General features: G+C 45.6%; 1 protein-coding gene across 1 annotated transcript; it reads left to right on the forward strand.

The window, feature by feature from the left end:
- Positions 1 to 1,490: 1,490 nt before the first annotated feature.
- On the forward strand, positions 1,491 to 19,636 carry smarcb1a (SWI/SNF related, matrix associated, actin dependent regulator of chromatin, subfamily b, member 1a). Its single transcript, XM_056293401.1, has 9 exons — positions 1,491 to 1,600; positions 2,929 to 3,040; positions 3,166 to 3,295; positions 8,459 to 8,596; positions 9,317 to 9,444; positions 10,075 to 10,241; positions 10,460 to 10,650; positions 15,847 to 15,978; positions 18,973 to 19,636. The coding sequence occupies exons 1-9, from the start codon at positions 1,517 to 1,519 to the stop codon at positions 19,010 to 19,012; spliced, it is 1,122 nt and encodes a 373-aa protein (XP_056149376.1). The 5' UTR covers positions 1,491 to 1,516; the 3' UTR covers positions 19,013 to 19,636.
- Positions 19,637 to 19,705: the final 69 nt, after the last annotated feature.

Consider the following 19,705-nt stretch of genomic DNA (forward strand, 5'->3'; position numbering starts at 1 on the left):
GACAGACAGAGGGAGGGAGGGAGGGAGGGCGGCATGGCTCAGGAGTAGTAATTGGAAGGCTCGATCCTCGGCTCTTAGAAAATGTGTCGAAGTGTCCTTGAGCAAGACACTGAACCCCTAACCGCTCCTAGTGAGCAGGTTGGCGCCTTGCATGGCAGCATCAGTGTATGAATGGCTATGTGATTGGGTGAAAGTGAACGAGGCATTGTAAAGTGCTTTGAGTGGTCGATAAACTAGAAAATCACTTTATAAATGCAGTCCATTTACCACTGGGCGGCACCGTGGCCCAGTGGTTAGCACTGTTGCCTCACAGCAAGAAGGTCATGAGTTCGAACCCCAGGCCGTCCCAGGTCCTTTCTGTGTGGAGTTTGCGTGTTCCCCCCGTGTCTGTGTTGGGTTTCCTCCCACCATCAAAAGATATGCATCCATCCATCCATCCACTGGTGCTGCGTGGTGGAGAAAGGAAGTCCGGTGCTTGGTCCTGTGTGGTGGAGACAAGAGGTCCAGTGTTTGGTCCTGTGTGGTGGAGACAGGAGGTCCAGTGCTTGGTCCTGTGTGGTGGAGACAGGAGGTCCCGTGCTTGGTCCTGTGTGGTGGAGACAGGAGGTCCAGTGTTTGGTCCTGTGTGGTGGAGACAAGAGGTCCGGTGTTTGGTCCTGTATGGTGGAGACAGGAGGTCCAGTGCTTGGTCCAGTGTGGTGGAGACAGGAGGTCCGGTGCTTGGTCCTGTGTGGTGGAGACAGGAGGTCTGGTGCTTGGTCCTGTGTGGTGAAGAGGTCCGGTGCTTGGTCCTGTGTGGTGGAGACAGGAGGCCCGGTGCTTGGTCCTGTGTGGTGGAGACAGGAGGCCCGGTGCTTGGTCCTGTGTGGTGGAAACAGGAGGTCCGGTGCTTGGTCCTGTGTGGTGGAGACAGGAGGCCCGGTGCTTGGTCCTGTGTGGTGGAGACAGGAGGTCTGGTGCTTGGTCCTGTGTGGTAAAGAGGTCCGGTGCTTGCTTCTGTGTGGTGGAGACAGGAGGTCCAGTGTTTGGTGCTGTGTGGAGCCTATCCCAGCAGTCATTGGGTGGCAGGCGGGGGAGACACCCTGGACAGGCCGCCAGACCATCACAGGGCCCCAGACCACCACAGGGCCATCACAAAGATATGCATGTTAGGGTTAATACTCCTGCCTGTGCCCCTGACCAAAGCCATGGCAAGAACTGGAGTTGGTCCCCGGACCTTGACAGGGGCCGCCCACTGCTCCTAGCGGTGTGTGTTGGAATACGTTTACCGCAGAGGGTGAACTTCCCCACGGGGTTAATAAAGTACATCTATTAGATAGATAGATAGATAGATAGATAGATAGATAGATAGATAGATAGATAGATAGATAGATAGATAGATAGATAGATAGATAGATAGATGGACGGACGGACGGATAGACAGACAGCGCGATAGACAGACGTCATCTTGCAGCGCCAGGAGAGTCTCAAATTTGCGCATGCGCGTTGGCACGGAGCTTTGTTATTACATCCCAGTATGGCGCTCAGCAAGACTTTTGGGCAAAAACCTGTAAAATTTCAGCTGGAGGAGGATGGAGATTTTTATATGATCGGATCGGAGGTGAGTACTCCAACGAAATAACACCCCCACACCATCATTCTGTACTTACGTAGCGCTGATGTGTCGTCTTATTGCCGGTTAGCGGTCGAGCGGCTAACCGGCTAGCTTGGGCGCCGTTCAGGAGCCATTCATTGTTTGTGGGTTTGGTATGAATTAAAACTCCACCCTGATCATATCCCCGACGCAGTCGGTACCAGTGTTATGTGGCTAAGGTTCTTATTAAAGTACGCTGCTCTTGGAGTGTGTTCTAACGGTTCGCCCCAGCCTCGTCCTCTGTCCCTAACTAACATGGGGTTGTTCTCTGGCCTTGTGGAAAACGAGCTGAAGAAGGCTGTGACCTCAGAGATCACGATGGGAACCATTCGTCTGAAAATCAACGTTTGCCCTTCCGTCCCCCCTTTCCATCTTTCTCTGCGTGTTTGTATTCTAACTCTCTCACGGTGTGTGTGTGTGTGTATATGTATGTATGTGTGTGTATGCATGAATGAATGTACATGTGTATGTATGTATTCTCCCTCTATCACTGTGTGTGTGTTCTCCCTCTCAATGTGTGTATACGCATGTATGTATTATCCCTTCATTGTGTGTGTGTGTGTGTGTGTGTGTGTGTATGCATGAATGAATGTACATGTGTATGTATGTATTCTCCCTCTATCACTGTGTGTGTGTTCTCCCTCTCAATGTGTGTATACGCATGTATGTATCATCCCTTCATTGTGTGTGTGTGTGTGTGTGTGTGTGTGTGTGTGTGTGTGTGTGTGTGTGTGTGTGTGTGTGTGTATGCATGAATGAATGTACATGTGTATGTATGTATTCTCCCTCTATCACTGTGTGTGTGTTCTCCCTCTCAATGTGTGTATACGCATGTATGTATCATCCCTTCATTGTGTGTGTGTGTGTGTGTGTATGCATGAATGAATGTACATGTGTATGTATGTATTCTCCCTCTATCACTGTGTGTGTTCTCCCTCTCAATGTGTGTATACGCATGTATGTATCATCCCTTCATTGTGAGTGTGTGTGTGTGTGTGTGTGTGTGTGTGTGTGTGTGTGTGTGTGTATGCATGAATGAATGTACATGTGTATGTATGTATTCTCCCTCTATCACTGTGTGTGTGTTCTCCCTTTCAATGTATGTATTATCCCTTCATTGTGTGTGTGTGTGTGTGTTTGTATGCATGAATGAATGTACATGTGTATGTATGTATTCTCCCTCTATCACTGTGTGTGTGTTCTCCCTCTCAATGTGTGTATACTCATGTATGTATCATGCCTTCATTGTGTGTGTGTGTGTGTGTGTGTGTGTGTGTGTGTGCACGCACTCACAGGTTGGCAATTACCTTAGAATGTTCCGAGGTTCCCTCTATAAGAGATATCCATCGTTGTGGAGAAAACTGGCATCGGTGGAGGAGCGCAAGAAGATTGTAGAATCGTCACATGGTAAGCAGCGGACACAATGAAGAATCAAAGCATCTCTGAATCAACCAGGAGTCGACTCATCCATCAGGTGATCGTCCCGGTTGTTTCTGTTATTCAGTTTTTAATCCCTGGTCCATCTGCTGCAGATCATGGATACACCACCTTAGCCACTAGCGTGACCCTGCTGAAGGCCTCGGAGGTGGAGGAGATATTTGACGGGAACGATGAGAAGTACAAAGCTGTCTCCATCAGCACCGAGCCCCCCGCCTACCTCAGGTACCTCACCTTCGATCCCTTTTACATTCAGAGGAATCATGTTCTTTATTTTGACCTCTGTGTGCATCAAATTAGATGAAAAAAAAAACTTTTGATATCATCTACAAGGCCATGTGATAATCTCATTTACAGTTTGCATTAAAACTCACATTTTTATTCACAGTAACTTTGACAGGAAAATGTTCAAAAATCATAAATTCAGCTTGAATATGATAAAAAGCTCTCCTTACACTAAGTAAATGTGATAAATGTCACCCATCTGGTGTGTTTAAGCAAACTCGTTTACGTTTTGGGTGTTTAGATGGTATTTTTGAGAACGATGTACATGGAGTGAGTAGGCAGTAAGGGGTTGTGTGTATTGCTCAAGAGCACTTTGACAGGAAGCATCTCTGACAATGGGCCCTAAATTCCTAACATGTGATTTTATAGAGAAACAGAACCTGGAGTGACCCCCCCCTTCTCCTTTTTCAATCCCTGAGCCCAGGTTTTCGTGTTCTCATGTCACAGAGCCGTAACAGACACACGTTGTGCCACAAACCCGGTAACAATTTGTGCTAGGGATAGATTGAAAGTTCATTTCAGTTGTTGTGTCTTGTTAAATTGAGACTTTTTTGTTGATTTTTGTGTTGTACGGGAAATCTCTCCCCTCATTGTATGGAGGAATATAACAGTCAGAAAAATTACACCAAAAATATATTACCAAACAGAACACACCTTAGAAGACCACAACAACAGGCTAGTAGACATGAGAGGATGTGCATTTTGAACACAGAACACCTCAGTCTGCCAAAGAGTGAAAGTCCAGTTTAAGCTGTTTCTCCTGATCTGAAATGCTACAGGTCTCTAGGCTTTTTAAAAGCTCTTTGGGCTTAGGAACGACCTTTTGATTCCTGTGCTTGGAGCAGTGTTGGACAACCTTTGACCTTCTAACCTCCTGCTACATAACAACAAGAAAGCATACAGAAAACCATATAGTTTACCTCAGAGTGTTCGATGGCTTGAACAACCGGGGTCCTCCCTATGTTCCCCGGGTCCTATAGTCCCCGGGTCCTATGTTCCCCGCTTTGTATGAGACCGGGGAATATCGGACCTTTTTGTATACAGAGGGCCCTATATTCCCCACTTTTCCCCAAAAGGGTCCTATGTTCCCCGTTTTGTATGTGCAGGGGAACATAGGACCTTTCTTTATAAAAAGGGTCCTATGTTCCCCTAGGGCACCCGGGGAACATAGGACCCTTTTTATAAAGAAAGGTCCTATGTTCCCCGGTCAGCAGGTTTGACGCTGTTTGGCGCAAAAAGTGCATTTTCAATAATGCATTATTTAGGGCAGATTATTAAGAAGACAATGAATCATACGATTTCTATTTTTATATCACAAAAACGAATTCACAAAGTCCAGGTTGGCTAAAGTATGTGGAAACTTTAGACACTACACCAATTTCAATTTATTAGGCTATAGCTTACATTTGGGCGCATAACCCACCCCGGTAGTTCTCTGATATTTATGCGCGAAATGTGTCACTTACTGAGGAAAATGCGCCTCGCCGAGTAGGTGAGCTGGCTCGTCTGTGTCTGAATGTAATATAGTAAGCCTATGTTCCTTGAGCAACTGTACCCGGGCATAGCTCAGTCGGTAGAGCTCTCGCCTATGGATCGCAAGGTCGTGAGTTCGATCCCGGGTGCCGCCAACTCAGCGTATGAGTAGCACATTGTGCGAGAAGTGCTGGGAGCTGAGGATAGGTGTTGTGTTCCGTCCTCAGCAGTCCATCTCCCAGAGGTCTAGCGCATTGTACCAGGGATAGACTCCTGCAAAAGCTGGCTGATACCGACAAGAGGCCAATTCCGACCCACTTCTTCTATGTTCCCTAGAAAGCCGTCGTTCCCATTATAACCACACCAGCTTATTGGGAAAAGCATCTGACAGATATTAGATAGAAACCATCTGCTCAGTAAGGCCCTTTAAGCATCATAATTGTAATGATAATAATAATAACATAATAATAATAATTGCCATGTACCGGTTCTGCATGTAAGGGCACCCGTATGTATGTGACGTCACCTGTTGACGTGGGAGAAGCGCGAGGAATATTGTTCGGGCAGTCTTGCAATACGGTGGAATAAAGCAAGCCACGTTAGGCATTGTGTAATAACGGTGTGCCTGATCATTTATAATCAATGACACCTAAATAAGCATATAGGTGGGAATAACGGATCAGAACAATAATAATGATAATAATAATAGCGTAATAATAATGATGATGATGATGATGATGATGATAATAATAATAATAATAAGGATAATAATAACAATATAGCCTTATATTAGAAATGCTAAAAATCGGATAATTGAAATATTTATAATTATAAAGTAGGCTAATAAGGCATGGTAATAACAATAAAATAATAACAATATCTGCCTGGTCTCTTAAGATTCTAAGATGCTGTATGCTACAGAAATAACGGGACATGGGCCTAGGCTAATGAATACGCCTTTTTGACAAAATATGAATGAAAGGCTAATCAACAACGCTAAAGCTGAATCACAAAACACATATTGCTCGAAAAATAATTTATAAATAGCCAAATGCACACATGATTTCGAGTTTGGAAATATTTAAGACTTGTCGTGGATGTGTGGTCATCTGCACGCAAGTTTCCTGGCGTTCTAAACCACATGATCAAAATTCACCAATGTCTAAACCGCCCGCCAACTTGCAACAATTTGCAACAATCGGTTGTTATCGGTGATAACTCGTGGACTCACTGTCATGTGCTTACTAGCCTACAAGAAGACAAACAATGGCGATAGTTATGGATGGTGATCGAGGGGGCAAAGTGTTGGTACATGAGAACTTCAGATATCAGAAGCACCGCACCAATCAAGACACCATTAGATGGAGGTGCTGGAGGTGGAACTGTAGAGTGCCACTGATCACAAATAGATTTGAAGTGGAGGACGTGGATGCTAACATTATTGTGCACGATGTTGGGGAACACGTGCATCCCCCTGACGGAGAAATGGTGCACCGTGCAGAATTCCGACAGGGGGTGATTGCAGAAGTTGCGAGGGAGCCAACAGTCCCAATCAGAAGGATCTATAATGCGCAAAGGGTCCTGCAGCGTCGGCAATGTCAAATCCAGGGTTTTAGCCCCTCTTTGTTGAGTAGCCTAATGGACTAGGACTACTCATTTTGATTTTTTGAAGAAGAAAAAAGCCTTAACGTTAGGCTAGTTAGGCCTTGGAGATTTTTGTTTTAGACCATGCCTTTTCTGGGGGGCTTCTGCCATAGACCAACCCTTTTTCAGCCAAGCTTTTACTAGAAGCATTTTGTTATTAATAGCCTATTATCAGCATTACTATTGATAGTATTGTGCCTGTAATTGTTATTTGTTATTAGGCCTCTTTTATAATTAGGCTATTATTATTATTATCATTATTAGGCTGTTATTATTATTATTATGTATTATTTCTTATTATTATTATTGGTATTATTACTATTATTATTATTATTATTATTATTAAAGAAGAACATCAAAGGATGTAAGGTAGCACTCATCAAATGAAAAAAAAAGACACAATTCTCTATTTTACCATTTCATTGTTTGGCATCAGTCATTAACTTGGCCGGGTGGTCTTCTTCAGAAACCTTAATGACTGATGCCAGACAATAAAATGGTGAAATAGAGGACTGCCTCTGTTATTTTCTTACCATTTGGTGAGTGTTACCTTACATCCTTTGATGTTCGTCTTTGATTCATGTTTTTGGTTTAGCACCTCCACAAGCCTTTAGTTTTTTGAGAAGCACATATTATTATTATTGGGCAATTAGCCTATTGTGTAAGGTAGGCGGCCCCCGTTGATGGATACTTTGTGCTGGTCCTAAATTTCAAGTCCTGGTCTAAGTTCTCTGCCTAAAAAGTTCATCATTAAAGTCTTTTTGAAAGAAAGTCTGCCAAGTGATTTAATATGGAAAACGAACTGCAAAGTAACAAGAAAGTGGCTGAAGTGTCCAGTGCTGTGCAAATTGAACTTTGAGCGAAGGTGGAAATGGCTAGGTTATACTGGTAGGCGGGCCTACTGCAAGACAAACTTGCGTTGGTTGCCGACTGTCCATGCTGAGCCGGAGAGCCAACTAACTAGGCCTACTGCAGTAAATATTGGTAAGAAATAACAATAAAGCAAATTACAGCCTCCTCTATAGGCCGAATTTGGATACACACTCAAGGTGGCCTGCGATATACAACAGCCAACAATGGTAATACGGCCTAATTTAATCAGCGGAGGAATAGATTATCGTAGCCTACATCTCAGCCTTGACCCCAGTTTTTATTATTTTGGACCCGTTAAGGAAATTAATTTGCAAAAAGGGTTCTAAGTTCCCCGGTTTGTTCCTCCATTGGCAATAGCGGGGAATATAGGACCCTTTATTTGGAAAAAGGTCCTATGTTCCCCTGGAAACAGCGGGGAATATAGGACCCTTTTTCCAAAAGAGGGTCCTATGTTCCCCGGTGTCTATTGCAACGGGGATTATAGGACCTTTTTAGGGGAAAACGGGGAATATGGGACCCTTTTTTTTCGAAAGGGTCCTATGTTCCCCGATCGGGGAACATAGGACCCGGGGAATATAGGACCCGGGGACTATAGGCACGGCCCCGAACAACCCATGGTAGTATGACTAAAGGCACATTCCACCCATTTTTAGTCGGAAAAAAGGTCGGGAAACTACCTCTTTTGTGTAGGTGTCTGCAGTCGGTGGTTCATCTCAAGATTCATTCATCTGTATTTATACAAAGTGTTGCAAAGTAAGGATGAAAATTATTCTTGTAGGGAAGTTGTATTTTGCTGCAGTACGCAGACTAAAAAAACCAAATAGTACAAACTTAAACTGTGTGAGAAACAAAATAAGAGTAACTAAGCTAACGAAGAAGCGCACATTAACATGAGTTGTGTATATTCTTAACACAGTTAGGCCCAGTGAAAATGCAACCTCTAATCCTCGCAGTGTTGTTGCCGTGCTCCTCACATTGAGCTTCACAGCGCCACGGCCAAGTGGGAGTTTTGGGCTTCACCTAGACCTTTAACTCACAGTCTTTGACTTTCAGAAGTTGTTTACAGAGATGTTAAAAGTGTGTAACCTCTCCATGTCTCTGGCTCACCGACAGGGAACAGAAGGCCAAGAGGAACAGTCAGTGGGTTCCCACTCTGCCCAACAGCTCTCACCACCTGGATGCCGTCCCCTGTTCTACCACCATCAACCGCAGTCGCCTGGGCCGTGACAAGAAGAGAACCTTCCCTCTGTGGTTAGACAGACAAATGACTGATATCATTAATTTAGTTATAATAATTAATTACATAATTAGTATAATCCAGCTCTTTTCAATGCAGCTGTTACAATCCTGAACATCACGGATTCAGTTTGAATTGTGTGTCTCCTGTGTATGTGTCGGGAAGGTGAGTGTTTGAGCTCCATTCAAAGTTAATGACAGTCAGCGGGGCTGTTGTGTCAGAAACAAACAAAAAACTTGGTTGAAAATGAGTTTTACTTATTGATGTAGTACTATTGGTAAAGGTCTACTACCAGCTTGTTCTGTCATATCTGCTTGTTAGACACAACAACTTCACTTCTCCAAACTCAACACTACCTGCCACCTTCTTCCTCATTTTGCTGCTACGATGAAGATGGGAAGCATTGTGCACCCTGTCATTTTTTCCTGGAAAAGTAAAACTCTGAATGATTTGGATATTTGTGTAGTAGCTATTGTCTTAAACATACCAGTTATAGAAAGTGTCACAAAGAATATTTGTTTGTATGTAAATCCTCAGGGCTGCGACTTGCAATGATGTAAATTAATTATTAAAATAATAGAAGAGCAAAGTGCAGTACAGAACCAGGAGTATAGCCACCGTCTGAATGGAACCACTAGCTTCCTGATGCCATTTGTGTTACACTTCTCCCTTAGGGTTGAACAACTAGTTTTTCTGGTGTAAAATATCTGATGTGGGATGTTTGTCTCACCCAGCTTTGACGACCACGACCCAGCCGTGATCCACGAGAACGCCACCCAGTTTGAGGTTCTGGTTCCCATCCGACTGGACATGGAGATAGAGGGACAGAAGCTCCGAGATGCTTTTACCTGGAATATGAATGGTAAAGTCTGGTACACTTGGTAAATGCCAGTACAGGCTGTCGTATTTCACATTTTTGAACCGCTGAGAAGTGTTTTCCGTCACAGGTGAAATCCCAGCCCCCTCATATTTTCTTATATGTTGGCTCATTCGTTGTGACAGGGTCTTTGTCCCCTGATGGGACGCAGACTCAGAGTTCTAGCAGTGTCAGGATTTTTATTTGGATTCATTCATGTAGTGTGGCGGCTTACAAGCCAATCCCAGTTGGAACAATGTGGGAAAAGATGTCATGCTTGCGTGCAGCGTGGGGAATGACCGTCTGTGGAGAGACAGTGTTCCCTGACCAAGGGTAATGCTCTTTTTATGTCTGGTTTGATCTCGTCACATTGCACAGTTTGGCATGTAATAATGAACTCTCACAGACCCAGTGAAATGTCTTGGGAAATGGGGTCTCAATATGAGCCTGAACTTGTTCAAAAATAGAAAGAACACCTAACATCTTCCAAACATGTATATCTATGTACTTAAGATTATGGGAATATCTAAATTAGTAACTAAGTCAGGAATCAGGGGTTAACGGCTATATCATGAGGAACAAATGCAGTACCCAGACCCAAGGTTGAGTCTCATGTTTCCTCCTCGGACCCCTCAGAGAAGCTGATGACCCCGGAGATGTTTGCTGAGATTCTGTGTGACGACTTGGACCTCAACCCGCTTGCCTTCGTCCCTGCCATCGCCTCTGCCATCCGGCAGCAGATTGAGTCCTACCCAACGGACAGCATCCTGGAGGAACAGACGGACCAGAGGGTCATCATCAAGGTGAGGGTCCAATTTCCTCACCTAGATGTGTTGATGTGAAACTCATTGACTGGTTGTTGGTTGTCCTGCGATGGTGCCACCGAGTGTCATGGATGGTCATCTGCCAATGTGGCTGATAGAATGGACCAACTTCCCAGAACCTTTCAGAACCAACCAAAACTCACTTAACTGAACTATCAGTTCATCGTTATTCATGATTATTTTTTCTCTGTTTCCAGTTGAACATCCACGTGGGAAACATCTCCCTGGTGGACCAGTTTGAGTGGGACATGTCGGAGAGGGAGAACTCGCCGGAGAAGTTCGCCCTGAAGCTTTGCTCTGAGCTCGGCCTGGGCGGAGAGTTCGTCACCACCATTGCCTACAGTATCCGGGGACAGCTGAGCTGGCACCAGAGGACATACGCCTTCAGGTACCGTCAGTGGTCAGAGAGGAGAGACACACAGACACGCACTCAAAGAAGAAAAAAAACTCACCTGTTTTAAAACTATTGGTGATAGCTTTGTGAGCTGTGCGTCACACTGATGTGTATGTGAGGTGGTGTATGGCCTCCCTCGCGTTGGCTCAGTCACAGGTTTTGAGACTGGTTCAGTCGGTTTATGTAGCTGAAACAAGAGACAGCAGAGTTGCAAACAACAGTGGATTTAAGGTTAGAGTTGAGTATTGGGGAGGTGTCACCGGCATGGTGTGCTTTGTGCACAGTTCGCTGATGTCATCGAAATCGCTGCACTTTGTAAGATTTATGACTGTCTCTGACGCCGTTGTTGTTTACAGTTCTCGCTTCAAATCACTCAATATATGCAAGGCCAGACTCAGTCGGATGAAAGATCTATGTGATCAGAATGAGACGGTGTCTGGCTCTCAAGTCTTCTGAAAGGCAGAATCCATCCATCCATCCATCCATTCATGCATCCATCCATTATCTGAACCGCTTATCCTGCTCACAGGGTCGTGGGGATGCTGGAGCCTATCTCAGCAGTCATTGGGCGGCAGGCGGGGAGACACCCTGGACAGGCCATCAGGCCATCACACAGGGCCCCCACACACACACACACACACACTCAAATTCATACCTAGGGGCAATTTAGTACAGCCGATTCACCTGACCTACATGTCTTTGGACTTGGAGGAGCACCCGAAGGAAACCCACGCAGACACGGGGAGAACATGCCAACTCCTCACAGGGGACACCCCCCCCCCCCAGGTTGGACTACTCCGGGGCTCGAACCCAGAACCTTCTTGCTGTGAGGCGACTGTGCTAACCACTGCGCCACCCAAGGCAGAATCAGGGTTAATTAATTTGGTTGCGAGGTGCCCACTTTGCTATTGTTCCTGGCTCTTGCCCTTTAATACCGGAGACAAGATGTGGAGTTCACCCAGAAATGGCACAAATGACAGCAGAACGTGTGTGTTAGTTAAAATTGCATCTCACAGCAACATCTCTTATTATTAGGGTTGTGCAGTTATCTAGGGTCAAATGAAAACTTTGATTCAGTTACTGTGGCTCTGACCCTTGACCTCATACTGTTTGTTGCTTGCGATGTGCTACAAGTGATCAAGGAATTATTAATTTTTTAAATTCCTGTTGTACTCAAATGGCTTTTGGCAAGCATGTCAACTAAATAGCAGAAATGTACATTCTGCAGTAAAAGAGACCTGATATTGCCTCCAGGGTCCTGCTCTCCTGTAAGTAACCCAACCCGGAGTAGTCGAGTACTATCACTTCACACACTCCAAAAAAGACGCCATGGCAATTAGGGCTGTGTGATATGACCAAAATCTCATGTCACGCTAACATTACATATCACGATGTAGGTCATTCATATCACGATAACAATACATATCACGATGTAGGTCATTCATATCACGATAACAATACATATCACAATGTAGGTCATTCATATCACGATAACAATACATATCACAATGTAGGTCATTCATATCACGATAACAATACATATCACAATGTAGGTCATTCATATCATGATAACAATACATATCACGATGTAGAACATTTTCTGTAAATTCAACGACTAAATAGTTTATATTAAATGACCACATGGAAAGGCCTATTTCTTATTACATGTTGAATTATAGACTCCACAAATAAAAGTTACTTACTCATATTTGATTATTTTTCTCCTCTTATTTACACCCTTTGCGCAAATTTTCAATTAAGCATGTAACAAAATATAAAATATTGATGTCTGGGGTTTGTTTTGAGGCTCTCGTCTGTAGACTGTCTCCGTACCGTTTGAGGTGATTCTTGTGTAGGTGGTGAAAGAGGCTCGTGGTGTTTGAGTCTGTTATGAGGGCCGGTGTGCGGCACATTTTGCAAAGTACAGTTTTCTGGTCCGAGTTTCACACCCAAACCACGTCCATACGATAGGAGCAGCCCCTCTGATCGGATCCCCCTGTTCAGAATTACCCCGTTCTGCATTACGTTCCCTGTCCTCCATGTTTGTTTGTTTGCTCCGTGCAAGTGTTCTGCCTGCGTCCCTGCTGTGCAGAGACCGGAAAGGGTCGTCCTAATGAGGAGAAATATGGCCGTAAAGTGTGTGATTTGCACCACAACGAAATAAACGATGAGCTTATGAAACGATAGACGTTATATATTGTCATATCGCACAGCCCTAGTGGCGATAGGCTGTCACTACCTGGGTTCCGCAGCACAGAGACATGGACACAGATTGTAAATGAGGGCACAACAGCCAATTTCTTACAACAACGTTTAAAAACACCAGAGTTAAAACCATATGGAACAAGACTAAACACAAACGTTCATTAAAAGTCCTCTAAGTAGAGAGAGAGCCCAGCTCCTTCTCTTGTTCTGCCCTCCTCGTTAGGGGTGTGGAACCAGTTTATCTGTCCTGAGTCAGTTAGATCAACTCGGGACAGCTGGTCCACACCCCACCCTGCCTCAGACATGTTGAGCCAACAGCCCAGATTTGACCACATTTTGCCCAGAGCACTACCAACAGTAGTCCATCCATCCATTCATCCATCTGGATGGATGGATGATCCATTATCCGAACCGCTTATCCTGCTCTCAGGGTTGCGGGGATGCTGGAGCCTATCCCACCAGTCACTGGGCCGCAGGCGGGGAGACACCCTGGACAGGCCGCCAGTCCATCACACAGGGCTGACATATACACACACACACACACATTCATACCTAGGGACAATTTAGTATGGCCGATTCACCTGACCTACATGTCTTCGGACTGTGGGAGGAAACCCACGCAGACACGGGGAGAACATGCAAACTCCACACAGAGGACGACCTGGGATGACCCCCAAGGTTGGACGACCCCGGGGCTCAAACCCAGGACCTTCTTGCTGTGCGGCGACCATGCTAACCGCTGCGCCACCGTGCCACCCGCCAACAGTAGTCTTTTGTATTAAATTGTATAACTGTCTACGCCTAAAGGGTGGAGTTCACAGTGGTTTAGAGTCGTACAGTGATCACAGTGGTTGATTTAATAATCTGTTACTGGTGCGTTAATTGGGAGAATTTGCAGTGAATGAAAACAGCGAAATAAATGAATGCGTCCCTCGAAGCTCCATCAGGGAGCCTTGTGGTGTCTGCAAACCCCACCCACTGCAATCCCTACCCCAACCACAGCTTGTTCAGAAAGAACTCTTCCTGATTGGAGTCCTCTGTCTGAGCAGGAAGTAAATTAATCCTGCTTTTTTTTTGTTTTTGTTTTTTTGTTCTTTAGGTGAAAGGCAGCAGACAGTGTGAGCTGGCTTTTCACTTGATTTTTAAGTAATGTGAAATTTCCAACTCCAGACAGTACCAGTGATCTCTGGCCCGGTTGGACACCGGAGAGAGACTTAACATCTGGGGCCAGATGTGTAAAACTCTGTGTATATTCAGCAGTGGCGGCTGGCCAGTACAGGGTGCTGGGGCAGTGCCCTGTACTGGCCAGCCGCCACTGCTTAAGTAGATGAAAATCTACTTAAACATGTTAAATATAATTTTGTTGTATAATGCAAATAATTTTGAATTATAGTGTTTTTCAGTCTGTGAGTGCCTGTCAGCAGCCATTAAATATTGGTTCAAATGCTATTTGGTTGGTTTCTGTCTGAAAACATATACTTCCTGGATGAGGGGCGCCGGCCAAACCATACCTTATGTAAGCCCTCGAGCTTTTGGTGAGCAGGTGCACAATTTCATGATGATTTCACAATAATCGTGAAATTGTGCATGAGCCTTCTGACCGTCCCTCCAGTTCACTATAAACGGCTTCCAGCACACCCCCGTCTGCCTGGTTTGCATATAAAGAAGTGCAGTTTTACCCACTGTGAGCTTGAAATAGTGGGTGACCTAACTGCCAGAAGAAGATGCATGTCATCATTTAAGAGTCTGACCTTTGGCGTTGCCAACAAAACGGAAAAAAGTCGAGTGGCGGGAAGTAACCAAAGCGGTGAATGCCGTTAGTCCTGAGTCTCGGACCCTGGGGGAGATTAAAAACAGGTCACACCTGAAGGTGTAGGTTATTCTTACTCCCCAATAATACAGAATAATCGTTATTTATATAAAGATCTTTATTATAATTGTTGTAATGCTCAGGGACAAACATATTTACTCAAGATAGAATGAAATTAAGACTTGTCAAAAAAAGGTTGGTAAGGGGCGTCCGGGTAGCGTGGCGGGCTATTCTGCTGCCCACCAACACGGGGCTCGCAGGATCAAATCCCCGTGTTACCTCCGGCTTGGTCGGGCGTCCCTACAGACACAATTGGCCGTGTCTGCGGGTGGGAAGCCGGATGTGGGTATGTGTCCTGGTCGCTGCACTAGCGCCTCCTCTGGTCGGTCGGAGCGCCTGTTTAGGGGGGGGGGGACTGGGGGGAATAGCGTGATCCTCCCACACGCTACGTGCCCCTGGTGAAACTCCTCACTGTCGGGTGAAAAGAAGCGGCCGGCGACTCCACATGTACCGGAGGAGGCATGTGGTAGTCTGCAGCCCTCCCTGGATCGGCAGAGGGGGTAGAGCAGCGACCGGGACGGCTCAGAAGAGTGGAGTAATTGGCCGGATACAATTAAGGAGAAAAAATCCCCCCCAAAAAAATGGTTGGTAACTAGTCACGTATTACTATGTAATCGTAATAGATTACATCATAACACAAAGTAGTGAAAGAAAAGCTCTAAAATGTCACCCAAAGTCACGCTTTCATTGTCCTTTTTTGTCGACTTGCAGCATCACACTGATCGGACTCAAAGGACCGCGTATACGATATGCATGGTGTGAAAGATGTGTTCCAGTACGCACATTCTCTCCGCCTGTGGGTTTTTATACATTCGGAAGCTTGCATGGAAAGTGGCGCAATACAGTTTTCGGTTTATACATTTGTCTGCTGATGTTTATGACTGGTCAGATGTTTCTTACATATTCTCTTGTCCGATTTCATCCCCAATACCGCTCGAAAAAAAATCACATTTTTAAGCCCTTAACAAAGGTTACCATGACAACAAGCATCCATCTCGGTTAAGTGTCCACGAGCAAGGTGCTGTTTTGCAGGTGACACTTGACCCACTTCTGACCCACCTGGCGAGCAACGAGTCTGTGCTGAACCGCTTCTTTGCATGTGGTGTGTTTTGCAGTGAGAACCCCCTGCCCACAGTGGAGATAGCCATTAGAAACACAGGGGATGCTGATCAGTGGTGCCCCCTACTGGAGACACTAACAGACGCAGAGATGGAGAAGAAGATCAGAGACCAGGACAGAAACACGAGGTGAGCGACACTTGAAAGCTGTTATTAGGAGTTTTTCTCTGCCTCTTCATCAGTCTCAGTTTAAATTTGAAGCCTCTGGGTGTCCGGGTAGCGTAGCGGTCTATTCCGTTGCCTACCAACACGGGGATCGCCGGTTCGAATCCCCGTGTTACCTCTGGCTTGGTCGGGCGTTTCTACAGACACAATTGGCCGTGTCTGCAGGTGGGACGCCGGATGTGGGTATGCGTCCTGGTCGCTGCACTAGCGCTTCCTCTGGTCGGTCGGGGCGTCTGTTCAGGGGGGAGGGGGAACTGAGCGGAATAGCCTGATCCTCCCACGTGCTATGTCCCCCTGGTGAAACTCCCCACTGTCAAGTCAAGTCACGTTTATTTATATAGCACATTTAAAACAACCACAGTGGAACCAAAGTGCTGCACAAGCTTAAAATGCGATATAAAATAAGTAACACATACGAATATAAAAACACACGTAAAAGTATAATAAAGGAATTAAAATGTAAACAATAGAACACAAGAGTAAAAGTATATTTCCACAATAAAATCACGGTGTCTAGCTCAACTTGAATTGAATGCCAGCGAGAAGAGGTAGGTCTTTAACCAAGATTTAAAAGTCTCTAGGGTCTGAGCAGATCTTATGTGTATTGGTAATTTGTTCCAGAGATCAGGGGCAGCAACTGCAGAGGCTCTGTCACTCCTATTCTTAAGCCTGGATCTCAGAACATGTAAGAGCATCTGGTTTGCTGACCTGAGTGCTCTGGCTGGTGTATGATAATATATTAGCTCAGATAAATAAGATGGTGCCAGCCCATTTAACGACTTGAAAACAAGTATTAAAATCTTAAACTGGATCCTAAAACAGACAGGAAGCCACTGTCAGGTGAAAAGAAGCGGCTGGCGACTCCACATGTATTGGGGGAGGCATGTGGTAGTCTGCAGCCCTCCCCGGATCGGCAGAGGGGGTGGAGCAGCGACTGGGATGGCTCAGAAGAGTGGGGTAATGGCCAAGTACAATTGGGGAGAAAAAGAGGGGGAAAAAATCCAATAAAAAATTTGAAGCCTCTGTATGAGCGACATAATCAAACGAAAGCATCCATGAGAAGATTTGAAGAGATCAGATATTGCTTTGTAATGATTCTTGGTCACATTCCCCACGAAATCTAACAGAACAATTAACAGCACATGGCCGGGATGCGTAGCCACAGAGATGCATTACCTCATGGCTGTATACCTGAAAAACTGCGGTCCCCCCACCCCAAAACTCAACCACATCTCGCTCTATAAATGCACCGTCTGCCAGAGGATGAATGGAGATCTTCGCGAAGGTCGTTCCTCTGTGACGCTACTACTTTTCTCCACAGGGGGCGCATAAAGTCAACAAAAATCCCAAACTCCTCTGCAGTTTTAAATCTCTTCTTTATAGTCGTTGTAGTTCCTGCTCAGTGAGAGGAAACGCAGACTGTATATGTGAACCTGGAAAATAATGGAAATGAAATCGGATCAATTCCAGGTTTTGGAAAATGTCGAAATCACTGGAATAAAACTGTTGGAACGCACAGATAAAATGATTCACCCCTGGGGTAAACTCATTTAGCCGTAGATCAGTGGTCATTTCACCTGTACTGTCAGTTTGGGGTTATAAAGAGCTGGGCTGCAAAGTGATAATAGCTTAGCCCGGGAGCCTCCCTCCAGAGAACACCAAGTCACCGGGGCCTCCCCTGTCGTAATAAAAGGCATCATAATGACAAGACTAATAACAATAATCCAGTTTAAAAATAAGGGGTTACAACCATAAAAGTTTTGAAAATGTTTATTTTGAACAGTCAGCCCTAATACAGTCTCCCACATTTTCATAAAAATCAGTGAATTAGTATGTAGGTCAGTGCCTGTTGGTGCATGTTTCTGAAGTAAAAAAGAAAACTGAACACATCCGTCACCTATTGGTGACCTGTTAAGTAAAGTTTAAAATACGCTCTGGGAAACATACACATTCTCGGGGCGTCCGGGTAGCATAGCGGTCTATTCCGTTGCCTACCAACACGGGGATCGCCGGTTCGAATCCCCATGTTACCTTCCTCTTGGTCGGGCGTCCCTACATACAAAGTAAGCTGTGTCTGCGGGTGGGAAGCCAGATGTGGGTGTGTGTGTGTCCTGGTCGCTGCACTAGCGCTTCCTCTGGTTGGTGGGGGCGCCTGTTCGGGGGGCAGGGGGAACTGGAGGGGAATAGCATGATCTTCCCACGCATGATCCTCCCATCCCGGTCCCAGCAGTGACCGGGATGGCTCAGAAGAGTGGGCCGGATACAATTGTGGAGAAATAGGGGGGAAATTCCAACAACAACAAAAAAGAATAAATACACATTCTCCAGTGGTGTAGTGCTCGTAGAGGAGGTGGGCACACTGCGACCTCCATGGGTAGGTCAGTAAGGAGAAGGTGGGTGTACTCTCCTGTATGTATATTTCAATGGCTTTTTTGGCTGACAGGTGATGATGCTGTAATACTATAAACTGATAGAAAAAGAGGTGGGTATACGCCGTATACCCTGCCCTACACCACTGACATGGTTCACTCTTTTTAACCCTACCATGAATAGCCCACGTAGCCCTCTCCACCTCAATGGGAGCAGCGAGTCAGCATCCAAGGAAATTCCAGCTTTAAATACGCGTCATCATACTTTCTGTTGATTCAGACATTTTCTTGTATTTACTCTCTTTTTTTTGCCGTGCCCCTCCTGAAACTGTCTGGCGCCCCTCTGGGGAGGTGGGCCTCATACTGACCTAGACAACAGTGATGAAACGGCGGTCTGTAAAATGTAGTAGAATATCTAATGATGTGGGGAATGTGGAGGTTAGCGCTCATTCTTCTCCGACGCGCAGGACACCGCAACTGAAGAAGCCAGTTTTGTTTTTTTTAACCACAGTGAGTTATGACTCGGGGGGGGGGGGGGGTAATTGTCACCCTCACAACCTGCTGATATTCTGTATGTTTCACTCTGCAGACGAATGAGGCGACTGGCGAACACGGCGCCCGCGTGGTAGAACATAGGCGTTATCGCCCCCTGGAGGAACGGCGGCCGTGTGACGAGGTACGAGGCTGCTGTGATTCACAAAGCTAATGGCAGCAAACAGCAGAGACATTCCCTCAACCAGCTGCCCCCGAGCAGCTCCTCTTTACCAAATGCCTCTGTCCTCAACTCAGTCGTGACCCTTTTTAAACCCCGACAAGTTCTGTTCGTGTTTTTTTTAAAATGAGAATTTGTTTTGTTAGACCAAGTCCCGTTAGAAAATTGCCCTCCATTGTGTTCCCTCCCAATCCCTGATGTGGAGAAGCTGTTCTGACTTTGACCACTGGGTCTCTTTGCCACAAAGGGAAAACGACACACAGCCAATTTCAGATAATATATGATGTTGTATTTGTTGTTTTTGTACATTTTAATAATTCTTACAAAATAAAAGTCAATGATCTTGATGTGACTCTGTTGTAATGTGCACTGGGTGAGAAGGAATAAGCTCTGAAACATCCTGGGCGGGACCTTTGTTTCTTGGCGGTTGAGCCACGGTGCGGCTGATGTTGAAACGAATGGTTTTGTTCAGTTTCCACGGCAACCGAGTCGTGTGTTGTGCTAAGCAGTTTCTATTCTGAGGCCCTCACAAAGGCCGTGTGAGGGGAAAGTGCAGACACTGCATGGATTCCATCCCCGCTGGGATACGGAGCGACTGTAGGCTTTGAAT

Source organism: Lampris incognitus, chromosome 1, assembly GCF_029633865.1.
Source record: "Lampris incognitus isolate fLamInc1 chromosome 1, fLamInc1.hap2, whole genome shotgun sequence".
NCBI lineage: Eukaryota > Metazoa > Chordata > Actinopteri > Lampriformes > Lampridae > Lampris > Lampris incognitus.

Coding starts and splice junctions, on each gene's coding strand:
- smarcb1a (XM_056293401.1), top strand. CDS start 1,517: ATGGCGCTCAGCAAGACTTTTGGGCAAAAACCTGTAAAATTTCAGCTG. Junction 1,601..2,928: donor TTTATATGATCGGATCGGAG/GTGAGTACTCCA, acceptor ACGCACTCACAG/GTTGGCAATTACCTTAGAAT. Junction 3,041..3,165: donor GATTGTAGAATCGTCACATG/GTAAGCAGCGGA, acceptor CATCTGCTGCAG/ATCATGGATACACCACCTTA.